Below are 27,494 nucleotides of genomic sequence, written 5' to 3' on the forward strand. Positions count from 1 at the left end.
TATCTTAAGGATGCTGGGACACATGACTGTCTGGATTGCTACCGTCCACAGCTGCCCGCTGTCTCCGGTCTCCCTGCAGTAACCTTAGAGGGTTATAGAAGACTATGACATTGCGGTGGAGCGTCTGACACCCTATTATCAATGTGGACAGTGTGTTTACATTTAGTAACCAAAATGGCCTTAATATCCTGCAGACACGACATTAACTTATTTAGTCGTTAATTAAATCATGTATTCTACCAGACTAGCCTATGTGTTGACTGATGGCTTTCTCTATCGGTGTGACATTGATATGTAACTTCATTGAGGTGCTCCACTGTGTGAATGATGTTCTGTTCTTATATGAGTCGTTGTTGTATGAATATGTTATATGAATCGACTTCACATTACATGCGCTTGATTTCAGCAGGGTTTATGATTTACAGCTAACCCAAATTCATTAAATGACAAACATTGCATGATTGACGGTTGTAGATCCACGAACCAAAAATATACTAAGAGTTCCGCCCTTTTTCCATTCTCCTTTTTCATTATATTCAAAATAGTTTGTTTATTACTTAATTTAATGCAATGTCTTTGTTTCTGACCGGATGTGTATTCGTTTAACGCACTATTAAAAAAATAATTAAAAAAATTAAACTTGAAACCTAAAACCATAGCCACGCCTCCAACTCTAACGCCCCCGAAACGAGCCAATCAGAAGCCACGTTGCCTCCTCCTTAGTACGCGCTGACATCAGAGCTAACGTCACAGCCAGTGTTGTACAACAGTTCTTCACCTCGGAGCGACCCTGGTATCGAGAGCCATACAGACAAACGGTCTCAGCACAGCGAATCCCAGGTAAATTACCATTTCATAATCAGATAATCTTCATTTTGTGGTAACCTTACCTAACGCTAACTAGCGTCGCTAGCTCAGCTGTCCCCCTACCTAGTATTTTAGGTTGCTAAACGGGTTTAAAAGTCGTGTCTTGTCCTCCCTGTAGTTTGAACTATCTACCCAAGAGCCGCATTACAGGCCTGGCTGTATGTCAATGTGATCACTATTTACTAGCGGGTAATTGAGAAGATATGAAGCTCATATCAAGGAGACTTCTGATCGAAGGCTTCAAGTGTTTGAGATCGAGCCAAGAGCCTTTCCACTCTCTGCTCAGAGTTTCTGAACCCGTGTGACAGGAGACGTTGTGTTACAGATCTCCACAGATCAACCCCTACCATGGCCTTGAGGAACGCCGTGTGCCGTCTGCTTGTCCCCGGCAGATGTGCCGTCATCTCGTCGAGCAGATCCCAAGGCAGTGCCGCACCTGCGATGGGTAAGAGATGGTCCACAACCCGGGGGTCTGTACTGGGGAAATAAAGACAATAATGGACAAGTGCATTAATTAAGACTTGATAAACAACATGGCAACGGAAACGCTATTTTGTATTGTATTGCAATGTTGTTATTGATTTGAGGTGACCCCTAAATTAGCTAAAACTAGTTTACTACTCCTACTACTTCTTTTACCCAATCGTTTTGTAAAGGATGAATATACTACCGAACTGATTTTTCTTTTTCTCCTTTTTCGCAACACCAGAAAAGATTGAGCGGATGCCTAAAGAACGTAGGTGTCTATAATCTACTCACTTGTTTCAGTCGCTTTCTAGTGTGTGTGTGTGTGTCTGTGTCTGTGACCAGTGCCTGGTTGTCGCACTGGGTGTATAGAGGTGTGTATAGTGTCTTCACTGTAACTAAAGTGAAATTACTGTAAGAAAAATCACCATGTCCCTCTCGATGAATTCCTTAATGAGCAGGTAGGGGTTGGGCCTCTTATTTAGTTGAAGAACGAGCAGGTAGGGTTTTTATCCGGTGGTAGGGGACGTGGTCTGAGTGTAGGTGGTGTTTCTGTTGCAGCCAAGCCGGTGTTTGACTGGCGCGATGCACTGCAGCTAGAGGGGCAGCTGACGGAGGAGGAGGTCATGATCCGCGACTCCTTCAGAGACTACTGCCAGGAGAAGCTCATGCCCCGCATCCTGCTGGCCAATAGGAATGAAGGTAGAGACACACACACAACCAATCACCACTCATACATCTGCATCTAACTCTATTAGGCCTGAGATTTGAGGAAACGCTGGCGTTTCCTATTGGAACACGTCCCAACAGGACAGTGGGAGTATGTGATGGCTGGTTGTCCTTGGTGTTTTTCTGACCGCTCTTCCTCTTCTCCTCAGTGTTCCACAGGGAGATCATCTCCGAGATGGGGGACATGGGGGTTCTGGGCCCCACCATCAAAGGTACTGGACATGAAGAACTTTGAATCCTCATCTAACGATGTTGGAGAGGCACTCTCCAATCTCCATTCCTCCCACGTTAGACAATATAAAAGGGCTTTATTGATCGCCTGGCCGTTACAAAGGTACTTTGATGAGGCCGTTAGTTGTAATGTCTGCCTACACAGACTCTGGGATGGGTTTACAAGTAGAAGTGTATGGGAAGAGACTCGCAAAAACTTTATTAGGTGAACAGGGTAGGTAAATAAATCCTCTTGGTTTTCTCTGATAAGTCTGGTGTATGTTGGTGACCTTTTTGTTACCTGTGCATGTAATGTGTGTAGGGTATGTTGGTGTTATATATATGTTGTGTTATGTGTGTGGGTTATTTTTGTTTTGTGTGAGTGTAGGATATGTTGGTGTCAAGCTTGGAGGTGTTTTCAGACTCCAGTAAAAGACATGGGATCCTGCTTCTATTATTAAATCAGCTTGGTTCTCTGGACTTTGTTCTCTAAACCCATCGAATGATCATCTTGTTTGTTTTATGACCTCTGCCAAACATCAACCGAAAAAGAAAATAATAGCTTCCCAAAAACCTCTTGCCTACATTTGACATCACTTGACTGCTGTGTCCTCCTCGTTGCCTAGGTTACGGCTGCGCGGGAACCAGCTATGTGGCGTACGGCCTCATCGCCCGGGAGGTGGAGCGCGTGGACAGCGGCTACCGCTCCGTGATGTCGGTCCAGTCCTCGCTGGTCATGCACCCCATCTACGCCTATGGCACCGAGGCGCAGAAGGAGAAGTGGCTCCCCCGACTAGGTGAGACCCCCCCCCCAGACTAGGTCAGGCTCAAGGGAAGTGTGGGGGCGAAACACGGGACAACATGGCTGCCTGTAGGACCACACTCAACCTTGAATCCTTCCTCTTACAGACTCTCACGTCTTGGATTAACAAAGGAATGACAGACGTTTGGGTTACCCTTACCCTAGAATAACCCCTTAGGGAGACCCAACGGTACCCTAAGGGGGTACCCTATAGACTGCACAATAGACCTCAGTGTGTTGGTTATGGTAAACCCTTAGGGTTATGGAATGTTAATCATAATATTAAACCAGAAGTATTGAGTCCTGATCCATAGTCCATAGTTAGATGATGTCACTTGGGTAAACGTTCATCAAGTCAGTACTGTGATAGTCAACATCGGCCCCCCTGGTCAGTAATAGTGCATTATAGTATTAATAACATGGTGGTGTCTGTTGAGACAGCCCCCTCCTGGTCAGTAATGGTGCACTACAGTAATAATAACATGGTGGTGTGTTTAGCTCGAGGTGAGATCCTGGGCTGCTTCGGCCTGACGGAGCCCAACCATGGCAGCGACCCCGGAGGCATGGAGACCCGGGCCCGGTTCAACCCATCCAGCCGCACCTACAGCCTGACTGGCACCAAGACCTGGTGAGATACTATACTGTACTGTACCATAGTACCCTACACTACACTATAGACACCTACAGCCTGACCGGCACCAAGACCTGGTGAGATACTATACTGTACTGTACCATAGTACCCTACACTACACTATAGACACCTACAGCCTGACCGGCACCAAGACCTGGTGAGATACTATACTGTACTGTACCATAGTACCCTACACTACACTATAGACACCTACAGCCTGACCGGCACCAAGACCTGGTGAGATACCATACGGTACCGTACTATGCTGTTCTATACTATACTACTATACCCACCTACATCGTGATGGTCTCCAACTGCTTATTTCTTCAAGTGATGGCTTTTATATGACTTAGGTTCATCATGTGAGCCTCCATCTTGTTTTCAGTTGACCTTCAATATCTGTTTGCATAATTAACCTTATGATTTATATAATCTGCTGATGGGTTGCTATGTAACAGTCTTCCTGTTCAAGGTTAACGTTCTGGTGGTCGCATATCTTCACCAGTAAACAACATGTCATTGGTTCAGCGCTAGATGGACACTAGGGGGTGCCTTCCGCACTATTTACCAGTACACCATGTGGCCTGAAGTTTACACTTTTATATTCAAATTTACATTTAGCAGACGCTTTTATCAAAAGGGATTTAAAATAACTACATTTGTCAGAGTATATCACTGTCAGTACCGTGAGGATGTTCATAGAAACAAGTGCCAAGCACTAACAATTACTAGGTTAACCCATTCCCTGTATACAACGAAGATAACTAGGATAAGACGCTACACAATGCTAAGTACTATTTTTAAAGTGGCAGAATGTACAACATGCAATAAGTGTGTAAGACCATGGGGGAAAATTAATCCATCAAATTCCATCACCATGTTAAAAGATGAAATTGTTAGAAAATATTAAATCGTCAGAAAATTAAATAATTCAGAGGATAAATGTCCATGAGGTCAGTGGATTATCTATCATTACCTCGATCTAACTCGGGGGAGGTGACAGCTGCATGGTGGCTCAGTCTCGACTCCTCACCCACCGCTGTGTGATGACCTTCAGACTTCTGACCTGCCCCCCCCCCCCCCAGGATCACCAACTCCCCTGAGGCGGACGTGGCCGTTGTCTGGGCTAAGTGCGACGACGGGAAGGTGCGCGGCTTCATCCTTGAGCGAGGCATGAAGGGCTTCTCCACCCCCAAGATCGAAGGCAAGTTCTCCCTGAGGGCCTCGGTCACCGGGATGATCGTCATGGAGGATGTGGAGGTGCCCGAGGAGAACCTGCTACCAAAAATCACCGGCCTGGGGGTGAGCACCAGCATTCACATGAACAACAGTCACGCAGCAAGGGGGCGCCGTGGTAGCTCACCGGGTAGAGCCGGTACCGTTGAAGGCGCAGTCCTGACTGCAGCGGCCCGGGTGTTGACTGACTGCAGGACGGGTGTGTTGGTGGCGATGTTGCCAGCATGCTCCCCATAATGCTCTCTATAATGACCTCCATAACGACCTCTCTAACAAGCTCTGCTGTGGGTTCCAGGGACCGTTTGGCTGTCTGAACAACGCCCGCTACGGCATCGCCTGGGGGGCCCTGGGAGCCGCCGAGTTCTGCTTTCACATGGCGCGCCAGTACACCTTGGACCGGTGAGGAGGAGTTCAGCACACACACACTGATGGTGATGATGATGATGTACGGTTACCTGGACTGTAGTGCAGGGTTCCTCAGCTTTTGACTCTGGAGCCAGCGGGGAGGCACCTGATGTGTATAGTGGGTCAGGTGAGATTGCAGACATGACAGCTTTAGGTATCTGATTGAAGACCTCCCATCAAGGCCCTGTGTATAGAAACAAGAAGGTTGAGAACCAATGCTGTGAGAATATCGATTCATATTATTTGACATAAACCATTGACTCGAGCTGCTAGTCAATGGTTGATGTCAAAAATAAGATGACTGAATCAAAATGGAGTAGGAAGGTGACCGTGATGAATGACAAAGGCTCCGCTCCATTTAATATTAAATCCTACATGTGTTGTGGTTCTCCCAGGATCCAGTTCGGAGTGCCTCTGGCCCGCAACCAGCTGATGCAGAAGAAGATGGCGGACATGCTGACAGAGATCACCCTGGGCCTGCAGTCCTGTCTGCAGCTGGGGAGACTCATCGACGACAAGAAGTCAGTCACTCCCTTTATACCCTCGGCCCCTTCTGTACACTCAGTCCATGTCCACAGACTAGCCTGGACCATTCTGAAGATCATCCTCAAAGGGGGTGGAAATATAACTAATGAATGGGAAAAGTCAAAGAACTTCAGAGTACTTTCCTTTAAATGATTTGGTTCAAACACAAGCTGTCGCAGTTTCATTGACCTCAAGCTGTCTCTATCATTTGACAGCCTTATATAAGTTAAACTGAGGTTAGAAGATGAGTTACAAATTGATGGAAGATCAGTTTTGCCCTAGAGAGGAGTCTTTTTAATAAAAGGCGTCTCACCATGAGATGAGTCTTTAATATAAGGAGTCTCACTGTGCTGTGTGCTCTCTGTCCTCCAGGGCGGCTCCAGAGATGATCTCCATGCTGAAGAGGAACAGCTGTGGTAAGGCGCTGGACGTGGCCCGCCAGGCCCGGGACATGCTGGGGGGCAACGGCATCGCCGACGAGTACCACGTCATCCGCCACGTCATGAACCTAGAGGCCGTCAACACCTACGAAGGTAGGCCCTGCCCACTGCCTCTCACCCTCACCGTTTAATGCACTCGTTGTTGAACCCCTCCCCATCTGTCAAGACTCTACATCCTTTAACCCTACATCCTTTAACCTGTCTGAATGCTATGGCCCTGCCCACTTCCTCTTCCACTACCCCACTGTTGAATAGAGTAGGCTCCGCCCAACAACACAGAGACACTGCCCTCAATGTTTAACCCCTCCCCCAAGACTCGCCCAAAACCTTTAAAATGTCTAAATGCTAAGGCCCCGCCCACTTCTTCTAGAACTGGTCAATATCCAGTAAGCGTGTATTTGATGGACAGCTACTACAGTGAGTAGTGTGGTTGGCAGGCACTGTGGAGGCCTTCTGTAGTGAGACTGGAGTTTGGTTTCCTCCTCCGAACCCTGCAGTCCTGCAGGTCAGGCTGACTAGAGAGGCTAAATTTAAATTTCTCCTGCCCTTTCTCTTGGCCCTATCGTGCCCTTTCTCTTGGCCCTTACAGCAGGCTAAGGAACTTGCCCCAACAGGGAAAGGCTTTAAGCCTGACAGGATAAGGCCAAGAGAAAGGACAGGGGACCTTCTCCCCAATGGGAAGTCTTAACATAAATTATGGGTCCGTTGGATTTAGATAAGGCAGTGCACCAGAAAAGAGACAACCAGTCAAGTAAATATATATTGACCCTGCAGGTGCTACAACAGGCGTTTGTAAAACTGGCCTTAGGTTAAAGTTAAAGGAACAGGAAGTTATTTTAACCTAATATGGTCCATTGGGACATTTAAATTGGAAACAATGGATTTAGCGTTTCAACCAGCAGGGGGTGCAAATGTATGACATGTATACTAAACATGACAGACTAATTGAGTGACTGAAATTGGATCAGCAAAGTGCAGTGGTTGATCATAGATCCGTTGACTGTAACGGTAAAGTCAAATTGTCACAAGAGAGTGACCTAAAGATGCTATGATGTTGTTGTCTCTCCCCCCATAAGGTACCCACGACATCCACGCCCTGATCCTGGGCAGAGCCATCACCGGCCTGCAGTCCTTCACCGTGGACAACTAGGACCCTCCCCATCCCACCGCCCACCCCCTTCAGACTGTAACAGACACTGGCCTGTTGTTCTGCATAACACTACTGCTTTAGCTCTCCTCTATTGAGGCTTGCTGTTGATTTTAGATCAGGTGTGTAAAATGGAGGATAAATATCTTGTGCAGTGTAATTATTTTCAGAAGATTTGTAACTATTTTTCTATGACCACGCCCATAACAAGTCAAGAATCTTAGTGAGTGTGAATGTACCATGTTGGAGAGGAGGACTTGTTGAATAAAATGTACAGAATGAACAGTTCTCCACAAGGTGAAACGACATGGATTTATTTAGATCCAGAATGAGAAGCACAATTGAATGGATTGATTTTCAGTGTTAAAGCCCAGGGTTTAAAGGGTATGTAATCGACCCACAGGTGTGAGAGGGATGAGTCATGACAAGACAGATCCAGATTGATGGTGGATAGATCAAATCCCCACTCAACTTCCCCTCATGGACTGTACAAGCTCATACAGCTGCAGTTGGATCGATCCATCATGCATCACCGTGGACACTGACGGCTTGTAATGGCTAATTAAATCTCCGACCTGTTGGTCAAATGGGGGCCCTTTTTAATCACACCTACCTTTTAATGTGTGTCTGATTCTGCTAATTAGGGGGATGTACACCGCATGAGTCCCTGTGTTACTGTTGACTGAGGGTGGCCTGCACCTTTACTGGCCGTGCGTTGCATGGCGCGTCACGGCGGTTCAGCTAATAAAAGCTTATTTAAGTGTCTGAGTCGTCTCATTGAGTCAGACGTTTGGTTACCCTGAATGTCCACGTGTCTCATGTTTTCATCTCACATTAGATACGATCTTATACAATTTAAAATAAAGATTCCCTCAAACAAAATTTGGTCAAGAATGAAGTGACTCATTTATTTTTTTAACTACACTTTGGTATTCAAAAGTGAATATGATGGAATAGACTCACTGTTCAGACAGTCAAAAGTCAGACCAATAATATAATAAACCATGGAAACTTTGGAAAATAAACAAAATGCTCCCAAAATTGTTTTTAAATACCATTGAATATGAAATAAAATGCCATTGTAGACTTACAGGGCTTTAACTGAACATAACTACCAGCTCAAAACCGCCACCTGCTGACATGGACTTCCTGTGTTCCTCACGGACCTGGCTCAGCATTAAGGGGGTCTGTGGTGTCTAGAGGACTGGGCTGATCTGGGTGGTCCCAGGAGCTGGTCCTTGGCTCCGTCAGGGCCCGGGGGCTGTTCAGCAGGCCGGTGTTGATCACAGACAGCTCGGAGCTGACCTCCTGGAGCTCGGTGCTCAGCGAGCTGCTCCTCTCCAGCACCCGGGACAGCTCCTGCAGCTGCTGCTCCATGCCCTGGCCTTGCTCCGTGTAGCTAGAGAACAGCTGCTTCTTCACTTGCTGGCACACGTCCCCCACCTGGGGGCACGGGGACAGAGAGACACGCATACACAGGCACGCAGAGACAAACAGGCGCACACACACACACAGACAAAGACACAGGCGCACGCAGTCACACACACAGGAACGCAGATACGTGCACACAGGCGCAATCACCTACCTTCTCAACAAGAGAACCCCAAAACAAAGGTCCAGAAAATATTGAGCAATAAAATACTCTTGATTAATTAATTTGATGGATTAGATGAAAACCAAAAAGTGAGAGACAAAGGCAATGATAAATATAACCCCAAGCGGTGATTAACGGGGTCCGAGCAAAATGAAAAGTCAAGAACAGTAATGGAAGATATATAAATATGACATAATTATGAAGGAAAGATGTTGATATTCCCCTTAATGCCATACTGTGCCTCGACTTTCAGGTGACTGGGCTGCAGAGCAATGGCCGAATGTCATGTTCAGCTTGTTCATAATTGTCTAATCGGGATTCGAACTCTCAAACTCAGTCAAAGGATCACCAGTACAAGGCATTATCCCATTGAGCCACTGACAAACCTGAAATGTAGCCTCATTCAAATGGTGAAAATGTCTATTGATAAGCACACAACATACAGAAAACTCCAAGCAAACATTTCTCAAATGAATTAAGGGCTTTCTTAAAAGCAAATACCTGAAAAATCTTTGAGATTGTGGGTAAATAAAATTTGCTGTCAAGAACACTAGCGGAAGAAATATAAATATGACAGAGTTCATTATGAAGGAAAAATTAGTTAACGAAGAAGTTGCCCTTAATGCCATACTGTGTCTTGGCAGTCAGATTCTTGGAAACTAATGAGCCGGAATGTTGATTGATGAATTGATGAATTTCAGGTGCTGTTCAATGTTGTTTCTTAAATGAGTGGCAATGACAGAATGTCATGTTCAGCTTGTTCATAATGCTCTAATCAGGATTCGAACTGTCAACCTAAGTACAAGGCATTATCCCGTTGAGCCAGACATTCCTGTACCGCATGAAGCCTCGTTCACATGGTGAAAATGTCGATTGATAAGCACACAACATCAAGAAAACTCCAAGCACACATTTCACAAGAGAATTAAGGGCTTTCTTAAAAGAGTACAGATCTGAAAATTTGCACTATTAATGGTGTCTACCTAATGATAGCCATATGGTAGTTATACAATAACAAAATGGTCATATAGGCAAAATGGGTTGAGACTATGGACGTTTGGCTTTTCTATGAAATTGTGGGAAAAGTAAACATTTTTAGAGCAGAAGACCAGGGTGAAAAAGATGCATCTGATTTTAGAGATTAATATGATGAAAGAATTTTGAGTCCAGGTCAATCTCGTTAGGAGAAATAAGGCTAGTTCATAATTTTTTTTAAATAGCGCCACCTTTGGGTGCAGTACCACAATTTGGGTTTATTAGTAGTGTGGGGTACTGGTATCCAGCTAATAATAGTCTTGGTCTTAAGATTTTATGTGGCGATTTCGGTGAATTTTTGATTATTTTTGTAGCCTGTGAATCTTTTTATCATGTTTAGCTTTAATATGAAATTGTGGGAAAAGGATTTTTAAATGCATCTGATTGTTGAGATTAATATTCTGAAAGAATTTTGAGTCCAGGTCAATCTGGTGAGGAGAAATAAGCCTAATTCATGATTTTTTACAATAGCGCCACCTTTAGGTGCAGTACCACAGTACCAAATTTGGATTTATGTGTAGTGGGGATTATTGGTAACCATACCTGAAAATTTCAAGAGTTTTCGACTTACGGTATAGGCTGCAGTATGACTTTTACAGAATTTGAGGGGGAAAAAAAACGTTACAGAAACAATAGGGGACCAAGCAGCTTCGCTGCTCTGACCCCTAATTAAAAAAAAATCGTAGTTCACAAACCCTATGTACCAAACCATTTCCAACCAATAATGTACTCAATCTGCCCTCCTCCATGAGGCTTAGCTTCATGTTCAGTCCCCCTCCTGGGGTGTGGCACAGACTCCTCCAGTACCTTTGACAGCAGTTGGTCCTGGAAGCTGCAGATGATCTCCTGGTTGCGGTCGCGGCCCTGGTTGATCCTCTCCACCAGCCCCTGGGCTCGTCTCCCGAGCTCATCCACGTCTGACCACGGCAGGGAGCAGAAGGAGGAGGAGGAGGAGGAGGAGGAGGAGGAGGGGGCGGTCTTGGGGGCTCCCAGCCTGGGCTTCTTACGGCTGGGGCTGGGCTCTCTCTCGGGGATGCTGGAGATGTCCAGTATGATGCCTGAGTCTTCGCTGTGAAGACGGTGGATGTTTAGTCATTAACTTAAGCAGATGCTTTTATCTTAAGCAGCTGACGGTGAATTCAGATACAGGTCATTAAGGTAGGGGTTAGGCTTTATGATCAAGGAGGTTCGAACCCAGAACTAGGTTTAATCTGACAGTCAAAACCCTAATCCCAAGATTATACTGGTTAGGGGTCACTACACTATTTACAACTTACATTTTGGTTGGATCCATAATAAAGTCAAGTCAATTTATAATTATTAAAATAATGTAATCATTGTCCAGCTCTAAATCGGTTGAAAATATCGACTTAGAGCGAATAAACCTGGATTTCCTCTTCACCTGGTCATCACATGGTCCCCGGTGCCCCGGGTGCCGTGTTGTATGAGGAGGTTCTGTAGTGGAAATAAGAGAGCGATCATTACTCATCTCCGCCAGAGTCCTAAAGATATCCAGTAGGTTTGAGGTGAAGGTGGCCCGGTGTGGAATGACCTCGGTGGGCTGCCGGACAAGGAGGTCGGACTCGGGTCCACCTCCGGAGGGTCTGGAGGTTGAGGACCCGGGTTTGGGGGTGGATTGGTAGATGGGCGCAGATTTCCCAGGGAAAAACTCTGCCATTCTTCTCCTAAATGATCAATGAAAAGTCAGATGATGTATAAAAATATATAAAACATAAAGGCCATTATTATAAGGTTATAGTCAGACCGATGGTGTGGTCCACACTCCGTTCAATTAGCTCAACTATCTCGACAGTTTTATTGTTTCAACACGATGGTTGAATCAATCGAAACACGAACTTTGTTGTTACGAACTTTAAAGTTGTGTAAAGTGGTTTTAACTTGATATATGAGTTACCTGTAGAGCCAGATACTGTAGAATGAGTCTGGAAAATGACTTTTATCCGAACGGTTTTTTTTCAGTAGATCTGTGACCGACAGCTCGGTGGTCCAACCGGAACGACTCCTGCTGATTCCTCTCAGTCGATTGGCTGTGGTCCTACTAGTATATTTTTCACATATTTTTTGTCTTTTTTGTAAAAAAGCAAACTTGAACCATTGATGTAAATTCATTTATTCTATGCTTCATTTAGACCATATGATCCAAGCTAATGGTGCGTTTTATTCAGTGGCGCAAAAAGTGGGCATGCACTATATGCGGCGCATAGGGGCTCCGCACCAGAGGGGGCGTCAAAGCGATGGAAGTAAAATTATTTGAGTCGGCATTTTCTGTATTTAACAGCGTTTGTGTAAATGATATGATGATCAATAACAGAGGACCGTCACTGATAAGACCCCCCCAACCCCCGCTCCTTCGCCTCCCTCGCCCCCTCCTCCCCACACGGCGCTGCAGTGGGCGCCCCCTCGCCAGAGTGTTTTCATTTGAACCGTTGTGAGTACCAAATGTGTTCGGCTGCCAGATCGGTTCGGGGTCCTGCGTTTACAGATGACGTATCGACACTTGACGTATCGACGACACAAGCCAACGGACAAAACCCGGAAGGGTTGTTTATAAACGGTGCTCAATCGGTTTTGGTTTTGAATTCATTGAACGGAGCCCGTTCTCTCACAAAGCCATTGGAAGTAAGTCTATAAGCGCTGATGAATGCATATTTTTATTTTCACATATGTTAAAGTAAGGATTGCCATTGTTAAAGTTAGATATTAAGACAGTATTTTCTGTAATGACAAAAGTACAGAATTAATATTTTCTATATACATTTTCTAGTTTCTATTTACTGAAAATGAAGAGCTTGGACAGTCATATGATTGATGAGATTTTATTTGCTCATACAAAACAGAATAAATATGACAATACATACAACTGAGGAACAGCTAAATGTAAATCCATAATAAAACGGCATGTTTAGATCCCATGTTGAATTGAGGATGAATTCATGAATGTGTTCATATTAGATATTCATCCTAGTCCTTAAATATTGATTTTTTTTTAATGATTTTCCAGATGTTCACTGACTTGTATCCTTGCCTATACAACTAATAACAATATAAAATGTAACATTTTCCTCGTTTCCACTAGGGGTATCTTTGCTCTACAATTTAACAAACATCTGTAAAATAGTAAAAAATTCAAGGTAGGCCTATAAGAATGTATATAATTCATGAATTTATCCTCAATTGGCCGTGGGATCAAAACATGCAGTTTTTTATGGATTTACATTGAGCTGTATGTGTGTATGTGAATTGCAGTGTATGTGTTTGGATACACACACTGACATATTTGTATATTATTACATATTTTTTTATTCATGTGGCCTTTAGTGGCGATATCGCACAGGTGTATTCCCACAGGCTCTGAAAACAACAGTCATCAAGCCATATCTCCACTCCTCTCGACGGGAAGGGGGGGTTGGAAATGCCATCTGAAAGAAGCAGAGGTGTGCAGATGTATTTATCTTGAGACCTTCAACTTCATACAATTAGTCTGTCAGTTTAGTTTGCTAGTTTTCAGAATTAAGGCCAGAAAACAATTAATTCAATGGTATTAGGTTAAGGGTAATTATCACCTACAAAAGCCCCCCCCACACACACACACAACTTCATACAAATTTAGTTCATTTTTAAAATTTCTATCTATTTTATTTATATTGTTTTTGCTTTATTATAAGTTGGCTGGAGTTATTTTGTTTTATTTCTCAAGTATGCTGCTTCGAATAATTTGTGGCGTGTTTAGTCACATAAAAACGCCTCTTTTATTCATAGATTAGAAAAGAAAAGGAGATTGTTAATACAGTACTTACCTAAAGAGCGGAAAAACATGTCAGCGTTTTAGTATGCGCATGCGCATTTAATGACATCGTTTACAGGAAGTGCGTCATTATTGCGCATCTAGGACCCCCGAACCGATCTGGCAGCCGAACACATTTGGTAGGGGAGACCGGGTATGGTTGTAACACTTTTTTCTTCAGCACCTAAATCTACCATTTTTTTAAAAGCTACAGTTCTGAAGCTTTTAGGCAATGTACCCACATTTGTCTGCTACAAGTGGCAACCATTTAAATCTCCTCAACTATATCACGGAATTTGTGAGATTATGACAAATACAATGTATACCTCTGTTATAACCTACCCCACTACCGGGGTAGGTTGTAACACCTACTGGGGTAAGTTGTAACAGGTAGACAAAATGCAAAAAAACAATGTTACTCCATTTGATATGCCGATTTAATTATAACCATAAACAACAGGGTTTGAAAATAGATTCACCAAACAAAATATTCTTAAACTGTATTGGAAGTGAAGAGTGACATATGCATTGTGTGTGTGTGTGTGTGTGTGTGTGTGTGTGTGTGTGTGTGTGTGTGTGTGTGTACAGAAAAAATATAATCGTAGCGTAGGCTATGTTAATGTTATGAACAAAATATAAAAAGCATAACGTTTATACGTTGTGTGTGTGTATTTGTGTCTCTTGAGAGCGAGAGCTGAACAGTTGTTTTTTTTTAGAACAGGGCAACATGTTCTCTAACAAACAAATTAAATAAATCCTTAATCTGAATCACAATGGTGACAAATAAAATTGGGCAGACCTGGAGTGCATGCCTGGTGGGCCCAAAAGCTGCATAGGACACACTTTACCCACACCTCTTTGGATTTGGAATTTCGAAAGGTTTCCATGCAGACCACACAAAAATCTTCTTCCTCCTCTGACGAGGAGTTCTGAGCTTTCACCATTTTCTTGGCAGTTTTGTTGACCTTCCTCTTCTTTCCTTTATCACCCCCAAAGAGTTTAATTTTGATGTTTTTTCCTTTTCGCCGGTCCTCCTCTTCCAACGCCAGCTTAACTGGTGTATCAGTCAAGATTTCGGAGCGCCTCTTCCTCCTACCCTTGCCTGTTACTTTTCTTGGGCATGCTTTCGGAAATGGCTGAATTATTATTGGACTGAACGGTCCTAAGATGGACCCAGAGGTGCTCGGCATCTCTGGAGGAGGAGCAGAGCCTGGCGGCAGGTGAGCAGGTGAGGAGCCTGGCGGCAGGTGAGCAGGTGAGGAGCCTGGCGGCAGGTGAGCAGGTGAGGAGCCTGGCGGCAGGTGAGCAGGTGAGGAGCCTGGCGGCAGGTGGGCAGGTGAGGAGCCTGGCGGCAGGTGGGCAGGTGAGGAGCCTGGCGGCAGGTGGGCAGGTGAGGAGCCTGGCGGCATGTGAGCAGGTGAGGAGCCTGGCGGCAGGAGAGCCTCAGCTGGGTCAGGACGATCGGTGACCTGGGAGGGCGCAAAGTCACTGTCCTGAAAGATGTTCGGATGGTAAGGCCATATGCCTGTGCACTGGAAGCCTGCCTGAATATTCCTTTGCGTTGCGGCCGTGGGTAGGGCGTTCCTCACGATCCCTGGAATGTTGTAAATTGTCATTGGTTTGCCTGGATTCATCCTCATCCAGTCATCACTGGCCGCATTCACCATTTTCTTAAATGGACCAAAGACACTGCGATCAAGTGGCTGGAGCTTATGGCTGCAGTGTGGTGGAAAGGTCAGAAGAACAATGCCCTGACCTTTGCAAAAATCAACGAGCAAAACAGTTGCACAGTTGTGACGCCTGTCTCGTCCATGTTCCAGATGTCAGAACCATCGAAGCGGTTCTTTTCTATTGCCTCCGACAGGCGACTGAAGAAGCGCTCAACATTTGTCTTGTTGAAGGAGGTGGCCCTTGAAAGGCTTGTTGCCTGTGGACACCGAATAGATAGTCTGGGATGTCGTTTCAGAAAACTGTTGAACCAGTCAGGCCCCGCCATCAGCTTATTGTCCCAGGTTTCAGGATGATTTATATCAAAACTCACGGCTAACTAATATGCAAACTTTCTGACCTATGCAAAAGCATAAAAGGAAGTCTGAGTTAGGACACACATTTCTGTTGATTGTCTAAATTAATATGTTGGTATTTATTCATTTTTTTATTTTACCTGCTTTTATGTTATTTATTTATCATTCACAAACATTGAAAAATTGCCTATTCTACACTGTTCTCAGCTATCATGCTTACCTCGCGTGGAGTTAGCCCAAAGTATATATCAGCTGCCTGGCTAATGTACTCTGTCAATAGATCCTCCTGCTCCCTGCTGAAGACTTTGTTTGGACTGTTGTATCCAACCCGAGGAAGGTCCTGGGATCCCTGACCTTTAAGAAGTTTAAACTTCTTCCAATATCTATTAAGCGTAACATGGCAGATGCCATGCTTTTTTGCCACTGCCCTGACAGATGTTCCATTGTTAACTTCCTCTGCTGCTCTTTTCAATATCTGGGCATCCACTCCACGATCAGTCTTCCTCACCCATGTTCTAGGCATTCTGTAGAATTATTAAAATCAAAAAAAAATTGACTTTGTATGTAAGGGGATGGTTGTAACACTTTCAAAACATGCGTTACAACCTACCCCACCCTGTCATCCATTACTAAGCTAGCTGTATTAGCATGGTGCTTTGACATTAGCAAGGGAGAGATACACCATTCTTTGCTAGAGAAACTATAGTTTGACCTGATATGACTCATACAACTTTATCTACAACGGTAAAAGTACTAGAAAACAAAAATAAATAAAATAAAAAATTACTTTCTTACCTCAAAATTTGGATTTCTCTCGTAACTCCTGGAAAAATGGCGCCAACTATTTGAATATTTCAGCGAGTGATCAAAATGGGCAGAGGAGGAGACTGAAGCTGTCCGATGGCTCGTATCTTATCCCTGATTGGTGGAATTGGTCGTGTTACAACCCACCCTGTGTTACAACCATACCCGGTCTCCCCTACTCACATCTGATGACACGTACCTCAATATGGAGAGGCAGAGAAGAAAGCTGTCGGGGTCACAACATAGAAAAATAAAGATTGGGAAGGAGAAAGAGTGCGCAAGGATGAAATGAAGCGTTTCAAAGTGGTTGAAAGACAGTCGTTTTTATGTCAGTGTATCAAGAGGAGGCTTGTAAATATTCAGGTTAGCTAAATCTACTACTAGTAAAACAACAGGTTACTGTTGTCTTGCAGTTGTGTACTGATCAGAATGGAGCCTACAGATCATGACAAGAAAAATAAAGGAACTTGTTTTTGGTTATTTTGTTTTTCTTCAATCTCTATGCAAATCTTTGTTTTATGTGAATAGACCCAGTAAAAACGGAGTTATAAAGTTGATACAAAAAAATCGATTCAGATAAGTTAATAATCAAAAAACAAATCTGAATCAAGACTGAATCGTTCTACACAGTATCGCGATGCATCGAATAATCGATTATTTTTCCCACCCCTATTGGTTACTGTACTCAAAAAGTTCTAACAGAGTCTATTGTTTTGCCTGTAAGCTTTTTGGTGAAGCTAGAGTTGCTGACACGAGCCTTGTGGTGGGGTATAATAACTGGCAGTGTCTTTCAAAAATACTTAAGCACCATGAAACAAGTGGTTATCACATAAATGCTTATCTGATGTGGAAAGAATTGGCATCCCGCTTATGCCCAGGTAAAACTATTGATAGCGAATTGCAGAGAGCCTGTTGACTCGAGTGATCGACTGCATACTCTTTCTTGCAGAAAGAAACCTGCCACTGAGGGGGAAAAATGTTAGGAAATACTAGAAATGGAAATTTTCTGGGTATCCTTGATCTCATAGCACGGTATGATGTTACACTGGCAGAGCAAGGCTGCCTCTAAAAAAACACCGGATATCTGTCCTGGTGCACTCAAAATGAATTTTTTGATTCAATATCAGAGTGTGTTTTAGGTCAAATTTGTGCCCAGATCAAAGAGGGGGGAGGGGCGCCTGGTATGTGTCTGCATACCCCCCAAAAAGTAGGCAGTGGCACCCCTGGTTTTATTATCCATCCGTCTCGGAGGTCCGAGGACGTTGCCTAGCCACGCGCATGAACACGCCCATTTTCCTCAGACGGCGAACTTGCTTGCTCGGTTGAACTCAGAGGAGACCGAGCAAGGATTCCGAGACAGAATTCAAGATGGCGGCGCCCAGTGTGACTTGTAAGTATGAACTGTTTTCATTGTGTTTGGGCCGCTTTGAAGGTTTAAATGGCAATTTCTATCACTCGTATTACTGCAATACCTTACTGCGTCCGTATCTCTGCCTATGGCCTATACTTATTTTGGAGTGCCTGGTACTCTGCCAATGCTACCGCAACAACAGCTTTCCGGATGGCGTCCATGTTTTTCTCCAACGACCGATGCGCGAAACATAATAAAACACTTGATAACATCAGTACATCATTTGATACATTTGAGTGCCAACACCAGTCCTGAATAGCGTCTTCTTCTACACATGGAGCGGTCAACACAACACCACATACAGTTTTATGGGTCGGAGATAAGTCAGACCGTAAGTACAAACATGGCCACCTTGCAGGCCAAGAAAGACAAGGTGAAAAAAATGGAACTATGCACACAATTATGAAAACCTGAAGCTCATGTATCAACTACAAGACTTCAGACTGCTAAACTCTAAGCACAACTCCATTGTTTTCACATTTTTGCTAAACTCTAAGCACAAATCTTATCATTTAGCACACTTGATTCACCTGCATCACACTGGCCTTCAAAACGCAAAAGCTAAATACCAATAAGTCTAACTCACTTTTCACCTGTTCAAACTCAACTGGCAAAACACTTCAATCATGTGTCAGAGCATAAAAGAGAACTCGGTGAGCTCTACTGTGTTGTAGATATGGTCCTTTGGCCTGATCAGGATTGGAGGTGGGATAAATACTGATTTACATGTAGATCTGTTTCACCTCGTTTATATTCTTATTTTTATTTTTTGTTGGCCTACGAAAAGCTTTTTATGCAGTCAGTTCAGCTGAACATTTTACTGTATTACAGTTTTTCTCAATTGTTTACAGTTTTTTTCAATTGCTTGAACACTATAGACACATGCTTAGACCAAAGTAACACAACTTGAAGTTTTTGTTACTATACCTTAAACACATGTAACCATTCCTTACACAGAAGCGCTGCTTTGCACTTTAGTTGCTATTCTGCAACACACTTGCTCCTTTCTGCAACACATTTGCTCCTGCACACTACACACTATTTCAAACATAAGACACTTAATTCAAAAATGACATCACAGTATATCATTGGGAAAACACATCTATTCAAAATACTAAACACATTGGGTAATTGAAAATACTTAAATACACACCTCAAAGCACTTACTTACAAAACTGAACAACTATCAGCCAGCTACAAAAAGGCCAAAGGGCAATTGTGCACGTCCCGGGCAGCGCGGGGGAAAGATATCATATCAAGCCTTCGAGGGTAACTGCACCATCCTGCAAAAATAGGTCCCTACAATACCCAACATATCATCACACTTCTAGATGCACTTCATGATGCAGCTGAACAGGACAGACCAGAGCAGCCCAGGTTTGTTGTTGTCTGGGATAATGTTCATTTTCATCGGGCTGTTTTGGTCCGGAACTGGTACACCAACCATAAAGAATTTGAAGTCGTATACTCGCCATTTCTACACCCTATAGAAGGGTTTTTTTCGGCTTGAGGATGTAGTGTATATGACCGCCAACCGCATGCCCGCATTTAGTAGACTAGTGTGTTGCTGCTGATCTGAAAGTGTATTCATATGATACAAGTGTGTATCATTTTGTCATCAGAGGGACATTTTGACAAAGGATTGTTAGGTTTTGATAGAAGAGCTTCAATTTGACATAGATGTGAATGGTATATTTCTCAGTGTTATGTCTTATTTGCTTGTGTGTTTGACACAATGAGCCAAGTTTTGCAAAATGTGTTCAAGCAATTGAAAAAAACTGCAAACACGTTTTCTGAAACTATAGCTCAATTTTTCAAAACTCTAAACACAAACCTGAGAAGAGTTAATCATTTTGTCAAAACTACAAAAATTCTTCTCAAAACTGATTTTTTCCACCAAACAGTTAACAAATGAATATCTCTTAGAGAGCATAAATTAAACACTGGTGTGATCAATTCAAAACACTTCCATCAAAATACTATTTATATATGTTTTGGCTTTATGAGGCCATGTTACATATTCCAATGTATAAAATTATTTAGAAATAGCTTTCTTTTTTAAAGTTGCAATTAGGTGGTACATATAGTATAAAGACTGTTGCCATATTGTAATACAATACTGTGAATATATCATGTAAATATTGCATTGACACAATCGTATCAGAATAGGATACAATGCATATTTGTCTATCCAATGAGCTCCAATGGGCTTAACTCACAATCCCAGCTTCCCAGAGTCATACTGTACACCTATGGTTGATGCTACAACATTGTTCTGACAATACACCAATGTTACATATTTTGGTAAATTACAGTATAGTAATTGCACTGATAAGTAAAATGAAAAACTACAGTAAGAAAATGTTTAGACTGTCTTTCAGGGGATGTAATGTTTAATTGATGCTCTCTAAGAGATATTCATTTGATAGCTGTGTTTACTGTTTGGTGGAAAGAATCAGTTTTGAGAAGAATTTGTGTAGACAAAATCATTAACTCTTCTCAGGTTTGTGTTTAAAGTTTTGAGAAATTGAGCTATAGGTTCAGAAAACGTGTTTAAACGATTGAGAAAAACTGTAAATGAGTCACTTCTCTTCCAAGGCGCGGGCTTCATCCAGTAGAAACAGAGCGTGAAGCGTGTGTGTGTGTGTGTGTGAGAGAGAGAGAGAGAGAGAGAGAACGAGACAGACAGACAGAGAGAGAACGAGACAGAGAGACAGGAGATCAGAGAGAGAGATTCAACCAGTTGAAATAGAGTGAAGTGTGTGTGTGTGTGTGTAGCTTGTCTGGCTGCCTGGTCACACAGAAAGGCTGTGCTTCTCTGGCCTCAACTCTGAGCTCCAACCCCTCCCATCTGAGAGAGCTGAACCTGAGCTACAGCTACCCAGGAGACTCTGGAGCTGCACTGCTCTCTGCTGGACTGGAGGATCCACGCTGGAGACTGGAAACTCAGGTATGGAGAGGACAGCTCACCACTCTGGGACAAAGTCTTCTACAAGGGTTCAAGCCGCTGCTAGATGAAGCAGTTTGAAAAGGCAGCTGTAACTCATTTTGTGTAGAAAGTGATGAGACAGCAGATGATGAAGGTGAATGTTTCAACATGCTGCTCTCACTTTTTTCTCCCCCCTGTGTGGAGCACGTTGGAGTGTGGAGGCTGAAATCAGTTCCACAGAGGTATATGTGTCTCTTTAGTTTATGTATATTTATATGTATATATATAAACTTAGCACAAAAAGTAAGGAAATATGTGTTTGGTTGATTATTTCTCTGTGGTAATAATGCTTTTTGGCAATAAATCTTATACCGTTGGAAAGCCTGTATAGTTCCCTTTCAAATGGTGCCCCGTTTAAAAGGAACATGCACTTGTGGGATGAGCAGCAGAGCTGAGTATGTGGGTTGAGCCCATGAAAAACTTGCCAAATCTTCTCTGCCAATGCCAAACAGCTTATTCTGCCATTAATTTGTGTTGGTCACTCTGGCACGAACAGCACGCCCAAGCTGATCCCACAAGTGTTCAATGGGGTTGAGGTCAGGGCTGCTAGCAGGCCATTCCATCCTCTCCACTCTCACATTCTGGAGGTAGTCTCTGATAAACCCCGCCCTGTGGGGGCGAGCGTTGTCATCTTGGAGGATAGAGTTCGGTCCCAGACTGTGGAGATATGGGATCGCCACTGGTTGCAGAATCTCATCTCTATATCTATCTGCATTGAGATTGCCTCCAATGATGACAAGCCTCGTTTTTCCAGTGAGGGAGATGCTGCCCCACACCATCACACTGCCTCACTGCCTCACATCACAGTGATGTTATTCTATCAGTGCAGCAATCAGCATAGCGTTCTCCGCGTCTTCTCCACACTTTGACCCTTTGATCCAACTGCCGTAGGCAGAATCTGGACTCTATGTTGAAAGACTCATTGCTTGTTGGCCGGAAACAGAAAGGGGGGGTGTTCACGTTTGGTTGTAGTCTTTTTGCTCGGTTCTAGCCCTACTGTTGAGACAAAGAACCGAGCGAAAAGACTACAACCAAATGTAAACAGCCCCCCTTTCCGTGTCAGGCCAACAATTAATGACTCTAGGAGGTATTCTAGTCCGCTGATCGAGCCAGAGAGCTAACGTTATGGATTGTACATATTTATAATTCAAAATTCGGAAGGTGACGTGGGTTAAAAGGGACCAGTCGTATCCGGATCACCCAGAGAGATTTGACTCCTGGCCCCAGGTGTTGGGTAGAGAGGCTCTGACTGGCCGCTGTTACTGGGAGGTAGAGTGGACAGAGTGTCCCCAGATGGAGGAGGGTCCTCGGACACCGTGACACACCTCCACACCTTCTGGTCCACCTTCACCCAGGAGGACCTGGTTTGGGTTATGGGGGGTCAGTGCCTCAGTGTCTCTGTGTCAGTTGTAGAAAAACAAAACAGACAGACTGGCGCGCACACGCACACACACACACACACACACACACACACACACTGAGTCAACCATGCAGTGCAATGGCCAGCTCGTCGGGAGCAGTTAGGGTGAGGTGTCTCGCTCAGGGACACCACATCCTCACACACACTGCTTTTGTGTTAGAGGATGAGTGGCTTTTGATGAATTGGCTTTGGAGGCCCTCTCTCTCTCTCTCTCTCTCTCTCTCTCTCTCTCTCTCTCATGACCTCAGGTTAAACGAGGCAGCATGTTAAAGCAGTTGTTCTTTTCATAAAAGGGCTGTACAAATAATGACATTATCATTATAATTACAATAATTATGTTGCAGGTAACCCAGTCTTGAGATCGCCGGTCTAAAGACATTTGATTTAATGAAAGGGCTTCCATAAGGCCGAGAGAGAGAGAGAGAGAGAGAACCCTGACCTTCATCTGGTCCTTTCCCATCGTGTTCCCATCACTATCACCATCACCAGCACTATATCACTAATGTCATCACTCTCCCTATCACTACTGTCATCACCATCACTATCACCACTTTTATTATTATTTTATTGTTCATAGCGCATGGCTGTGCTATGAACCAGTAAGCAGGAGCCCTGGCTGTGGAGCAGCCTGGAGGGAGGGGTTATCCCCTCAAGTCTGGGCTATGAGAACCAACGAACCCGCTCAGTCATATTCATCGTTTCTACCAAGCGGTGCGCTACTGTTCGTTGCGGTACAATGCGGCTCTGTTCGGTTATATTGACGTTTCCGTAGCCCGCGGCCGGGCTGCGGAGCCAGTGGCCGGGCTGCCTACGGCCGGGCTGCGGAGCCTGTGGCCGGGCATGAGGCAGTCAAAGTGCCGGTCACCTGCACTAGAGTAAACAGTGACTCCAGACCCCAGATGTTCCTTCTGGAAGAGAAGCTCTGCTCTCTGTAATGAGTCCTAGAACAGTGATTACAAGTCCGTGGCCTCTGGGAGAGACCACAGCTGACCTAGTTCCTTCAAACTGTAAACTCTCGGGCTCTATCAAGCCATATTTTCCTCTGCGTCGGCCATTTTCCTTTTTTTTTTTTTTACTTTTGAGTGATTATCGCGGTGGAAATGCGATAATAAAAACAAAGCTCTCTTCTCCCTGGAGAAATCGTACGTGTTTGATTTGTGGCGTGGATTTGTGGGAAACTGGGAAACTAGGGATTTTTTTTCGTGTCCTTTTGGAAAATTCGGATTCCTCCTCCCTGTTTTTTGTTTTAGGGTACAAATCTTTATTAACACGTACAAAAACGACACTATAAACTGTACATCAATCTGACCATGATGAATAATTTACAATTTGCGTTCTTCATAATCCCATTCCTATTTGCCAGTGAAAGTTGTGGATTCAAACTCTTTGAATCTGATGAGAGAGATAAAAATAACCTTGACTTGAACTGTTTAAAAATGCTATAAAATATGTTTCTTAGCAATCTGTATCAGATAAATGAAATATTTATATATTTACTGGCACGGCAGCTGTGAAGTCTTCATTTATCCCTGTGCGGGATTTGAACCATCACCCATCCAGCTATCACTATCGCTATTTTAATCAATTAAGTTAGAATTACATCTCCCTTTTACAAAATTGAAATAACTTAGAAAGAATATCCCCCCTATTACAGTGGGAAAGCTACAAACATTTACACAGCCTGCTCTTAAACCGCCATCGTCTGAGGAAGCAACACCCAAAAGATCCCTTACTGAACTGAACAAGCCAGGGGCCACAGGGGGCCCCTAGGAGCCGCGGCCCTGTGATCAACACAACGGATTTTAACGAGTACTGACGCCCGAACAGCTCAAGTCCCGAGTGTCAGATTCCCGTCCTGACCCAGTTCTCCCATCCGCTCCACATCTGCATATCTTTCAGTCACAACATCTGTAGTTGTCTTAAGTCCTCTGACGTGGATTCAGAGCGAGAAACTGCAACCCTTTGCGTCCCTTCTCCCACCTGAATCCGGATGCTCTTCCTGGATCGCGCCTTAAATCGCCATTTTTCCCATTAATCCGGATACTTTTTCCTGCAGCTGCACCTTAAATCCCCTTCCCCCCCTGAATCCGGATGCCTCTCTCTGGATCGCGTCTTAAATCCCCTTCCCCCCCTGAATCCGGATGCCTCTCTCTGGATCGCGTCCTAAATCCCCTTCCCCCCCTAAATCCGGATGCATTTCCTGGAAGGCGCACCTTAAACGTCCCTTAAAAGGATGGGGGTGAGAGAGGGGGATGGGAAACAGAGAGGACGGTGAGAGAGGGATTTAAGAGAGAGAGGAAGGGACGAGAGAGGAGGGTGAGAGAAAGAGAGGAAGGGGCGAGAGAGGAGGGTGAGAGAGGAGGGTGAGAGAAAGAGAGAGAGGAGGATGAGAGAGAGGAGGGTGAGAGAGAGGAGGGGGTGAGAGAGGAGGGGGTGAGCGAAAGAGAGGATAGGTAGGCACACCTTAAATGCCCTAATCCCCCTAAATCAAGACACATTTCCTGGAAGGTGCACCTTCAAAGTCCCTTGAAGTCCTTTCTCCCCCTGAATCTGAATGCGCTTCCCTGTTTTGCGCCGTGCAGCGTTACAGCCCCGCATCCCTTGGCGACGGGTTCTGGATGACCAGCGCCCCCTGCGGGTGGACGCACTTGCTGACGTAGAGACGGGGCTGCGTATCACAGGCCCGCCTGGTCCTCAGACGCTGGCCTGGAGGAGAGAGATGAGGAGTCTCTCGTTGTATCTGTTCAGAGGGTTTCTCCCTTTCTCTCTATTTAAATTGTTTCTTTCTTTCTTTCCCTCTTTCTCTAAATTTTTTCTCCCTTTCTCTCTATTTTCTTTTCTCTCTCTCCCTTTCGCTCTATTGTCATTTTGTTTCCCTTTCTCTCCCCCTTTCGCTCCATTTTAAATTTGTCTCCCTTTCTCTCTCCCCTTTACTCTCTCCCCTTTCTATCCATTTAAATTGTTTCTCCCTTCCTCTCTCCCCTTTCTCTCTATTTCATTTTTTCCCCCTTTCTCCCCTCCTACTCACCCTTCTCCTGCTGCAGCATCTCCCTGATGATCTGTCAAACCCTCCTCTCTCCTTCTCCTAATCCTCCACCTTCCCCCCAATTTTCATGTTGTCTCCTTTCTCTCTCCCCCTTTCTCTCCATTAAATGTTTTCCTCCTGTTCTCCCCCTTTCTATCTCCCCCTTTCTCTCCCCCAACTCCTGCTGCAGCCTTTCCCTGATGACCTTTTCCTCCAGTCCAGGGTGGAGACGCAGGAGATGTAGTGGTCCCTCCAGGCCCCTCCCTCCCTCACCCTGGGGGAGTAAGAGAGGAACCACCCCCGACGAATACAGCGGCCGGACCATAAGGAGTCCTAAAGGGGGGAGAGAGGGGGGGGAGGGAGGGGGGAGAGAGAGGGAGAGACAGAGAGACAGAGAGAGACAGAGAGACAGAGAGAGGTAGAGGAGCAAGGGAGGAACCACCCCCTCTGCAGGCAACGGACAGAACGGAACCTACCGCAAATAACATCCCCCCCTCTTACAAAAAGTCATCTTCCCGCATCCCAATCAGGCAATGAAGTGGTACATTTCCAGGCGCTCGTGTTTCCCTGGGTTCGAAATGTTTGAGGACCCAGGAAGTGAGTGAGGGCTGTTAGTGTTTGTTTATGTCGTGCAAATTGAATGGCAGAGAATGGTTAATGGAGCAGTTCGGATGGTACCTAACCGATTGCTAGGATGTTTGCATGTTTACAGGTAAGTAACTGAAAAGTTTTGTAGTTTGTGATCGTCATGTCTAATGATGAGACGCGGTTGCCGGCACCGCGTGTCATACCAAACATTACCAGATGCGTGGATGCGTGTGTGCGTGTTGATCAGTTACATGTTGCGGGTAGTTTCAGACGTATATGTGAAAAGGAGGGGCTACCTTTTTCCGTTTCCCTCCACCTCAGAAGGCTCGACGCTGGGGTGGCAAGACAAGAAATCGGCCACCATGTTTTGCTTACCCGCCCTATACTGTACATGAAACTTAAAAGGTTACAAAGCCACAAACCAACGAGTTATGCGGGCATTAGTGTCCTTCATTGTACCAAGCCATTTCAAGGCTCAATGGCCTGTTTGTAGTACAAAGTCCCGACCAAAAAGGTAGTAGCGAAAAGCGTCCAACGCCCACTTCACAGCAAGGCACTCCAGCTCAATGGCTGAGTTCTGTCTCTCTTGGGGAAACAGCTTGCGGCTGATGTAGGCCACAGGCCGCTGCTGCTCTCCCTCCCCCTGAAGTAGGACTGCCCCCAGCCCAACTCCAGCGGCATCAGTCTGTACAGTCCATGGCTTTTCAAAGTCTGGGCTCTGCAGTACTGGACCACTGCAGAGAGCTTCCTTCAAGTCCATGAAGGCTTTCTGATGTTGCGCCTCCCACGGGACATTCACAGACCCCGAATTCTTAGTCAGGTCCGTCACTGGCGCTGCTCTGGTGGCAAAGTCCAGCACAAAGCGCTGGTACCACCCAGCTAACCCCAAGAAGGACCGGATATCCTTTTTTGTCTGGGGCTGTGGACAGTTGCGGATGGCCTCAATCTTGTCCCTCTGAGGCTGGATCACCCCACACCCGACAACATGCCCCAGGTAGCACACCTCCTGCTGAGCGAAGGCACACTTCTTTGGCTGGACAGTCAGTCCCGCCTGATGGATGGGCTTGAACACCTCAGCAAGATGCTGCAAGTGCTCTGCCCTGGTGGTGCTATAGACAACAATGTTGTCCAGGTTTGCCCCCGCGAAGGGACCAGTCCCCTCCAGTACACAGCCCATTAGCTGCTGGAAAGTGGCAGGCGCCCCAGGCAGGCCAAATGGCATCACTGTAAGCTGGAACAGGCCATGGGGTGTTCTGAAGGCTGATCCAGGGTGGAGATAAAATGCGCCTTCCCCACACTCTCAATGAGGTCCTCCAGTCTGGGCATGAGGTAGGTGTCAAAG

General features: G+C 44.9%; 2 protein-coding genes across 2 annotated transcripts; one reads left to right on the forward strand and one right to left on the reverse strand.

The window, feature by feature from the left end:
- The first annotated feature begins 757 nt into the window (after window positions 1–757).
- Window positions 758–8,222, forward strand: gcdhb (glutaryl-CoA dehydrogenase b). Its single transcript, XM_079746953.1, has 12 exons — window positions 758–840; window positions 1,193–1,312; window positions 1,577–1,603; window positions 1,894–2,034; window positions 2,211–2,273; window positions 2,898–3,068; window positions 3,572–3,701; window positions 4,790–5,006; window positions 5,236–5,339; window positions 5,741–5,866; window positions 6,243–6,403; window positions 7,387–8,222. Exons 2-12 carry the CDS (start codon window positions 1,216–1,218, stop codon window positions 7,458–7,460), a joined length of 1,311 nt encoding a protein of 436 aa, XP_079603079.1. The 5' UTR covers window positions 758–840; window positions 1,193–1,215; the 3' UTR covers window positions 7,461–8,222.
- Window positions 8,223–8,615: 393 nt separating this feature from the next.
- On the reverse strand, window positions 8,616–11,764 carry syce2 (synaptonemal complex central element protein 2; the record flags this gene model as incomplete). The annotated part of the gene is made up of 4 exons (XM_079746436.1): window positions 8,616–8,900; window positions 10,894–11,155; window positions 11,489–11,541; window positions 11,639–11,764. The coding sequence occupies 4 exons, from the start codon at window positions 11,762–11,764 to the stop codon at window positions 8,616–8,618; spliced, it is 726 nt and encodes a 241-aa protein (XP_079602562.1).
- Window positions 11,765–27,494: the final 15,730 nt, after the last annotated feature.

The sequence above is a fragment of the Pollachius pollachius genome, assembly GCF_949987615.1.
Source record: "Pollachius pollachius genome assembly, chromosome: 11".
Classification (NCBI taxonomy): domain Eukaryota; kingdom Metazoa; phylum Chordata; class Actinopteri; order Gadiformes; family Gadidae; genus Pollachius; species Pollachius pollachius.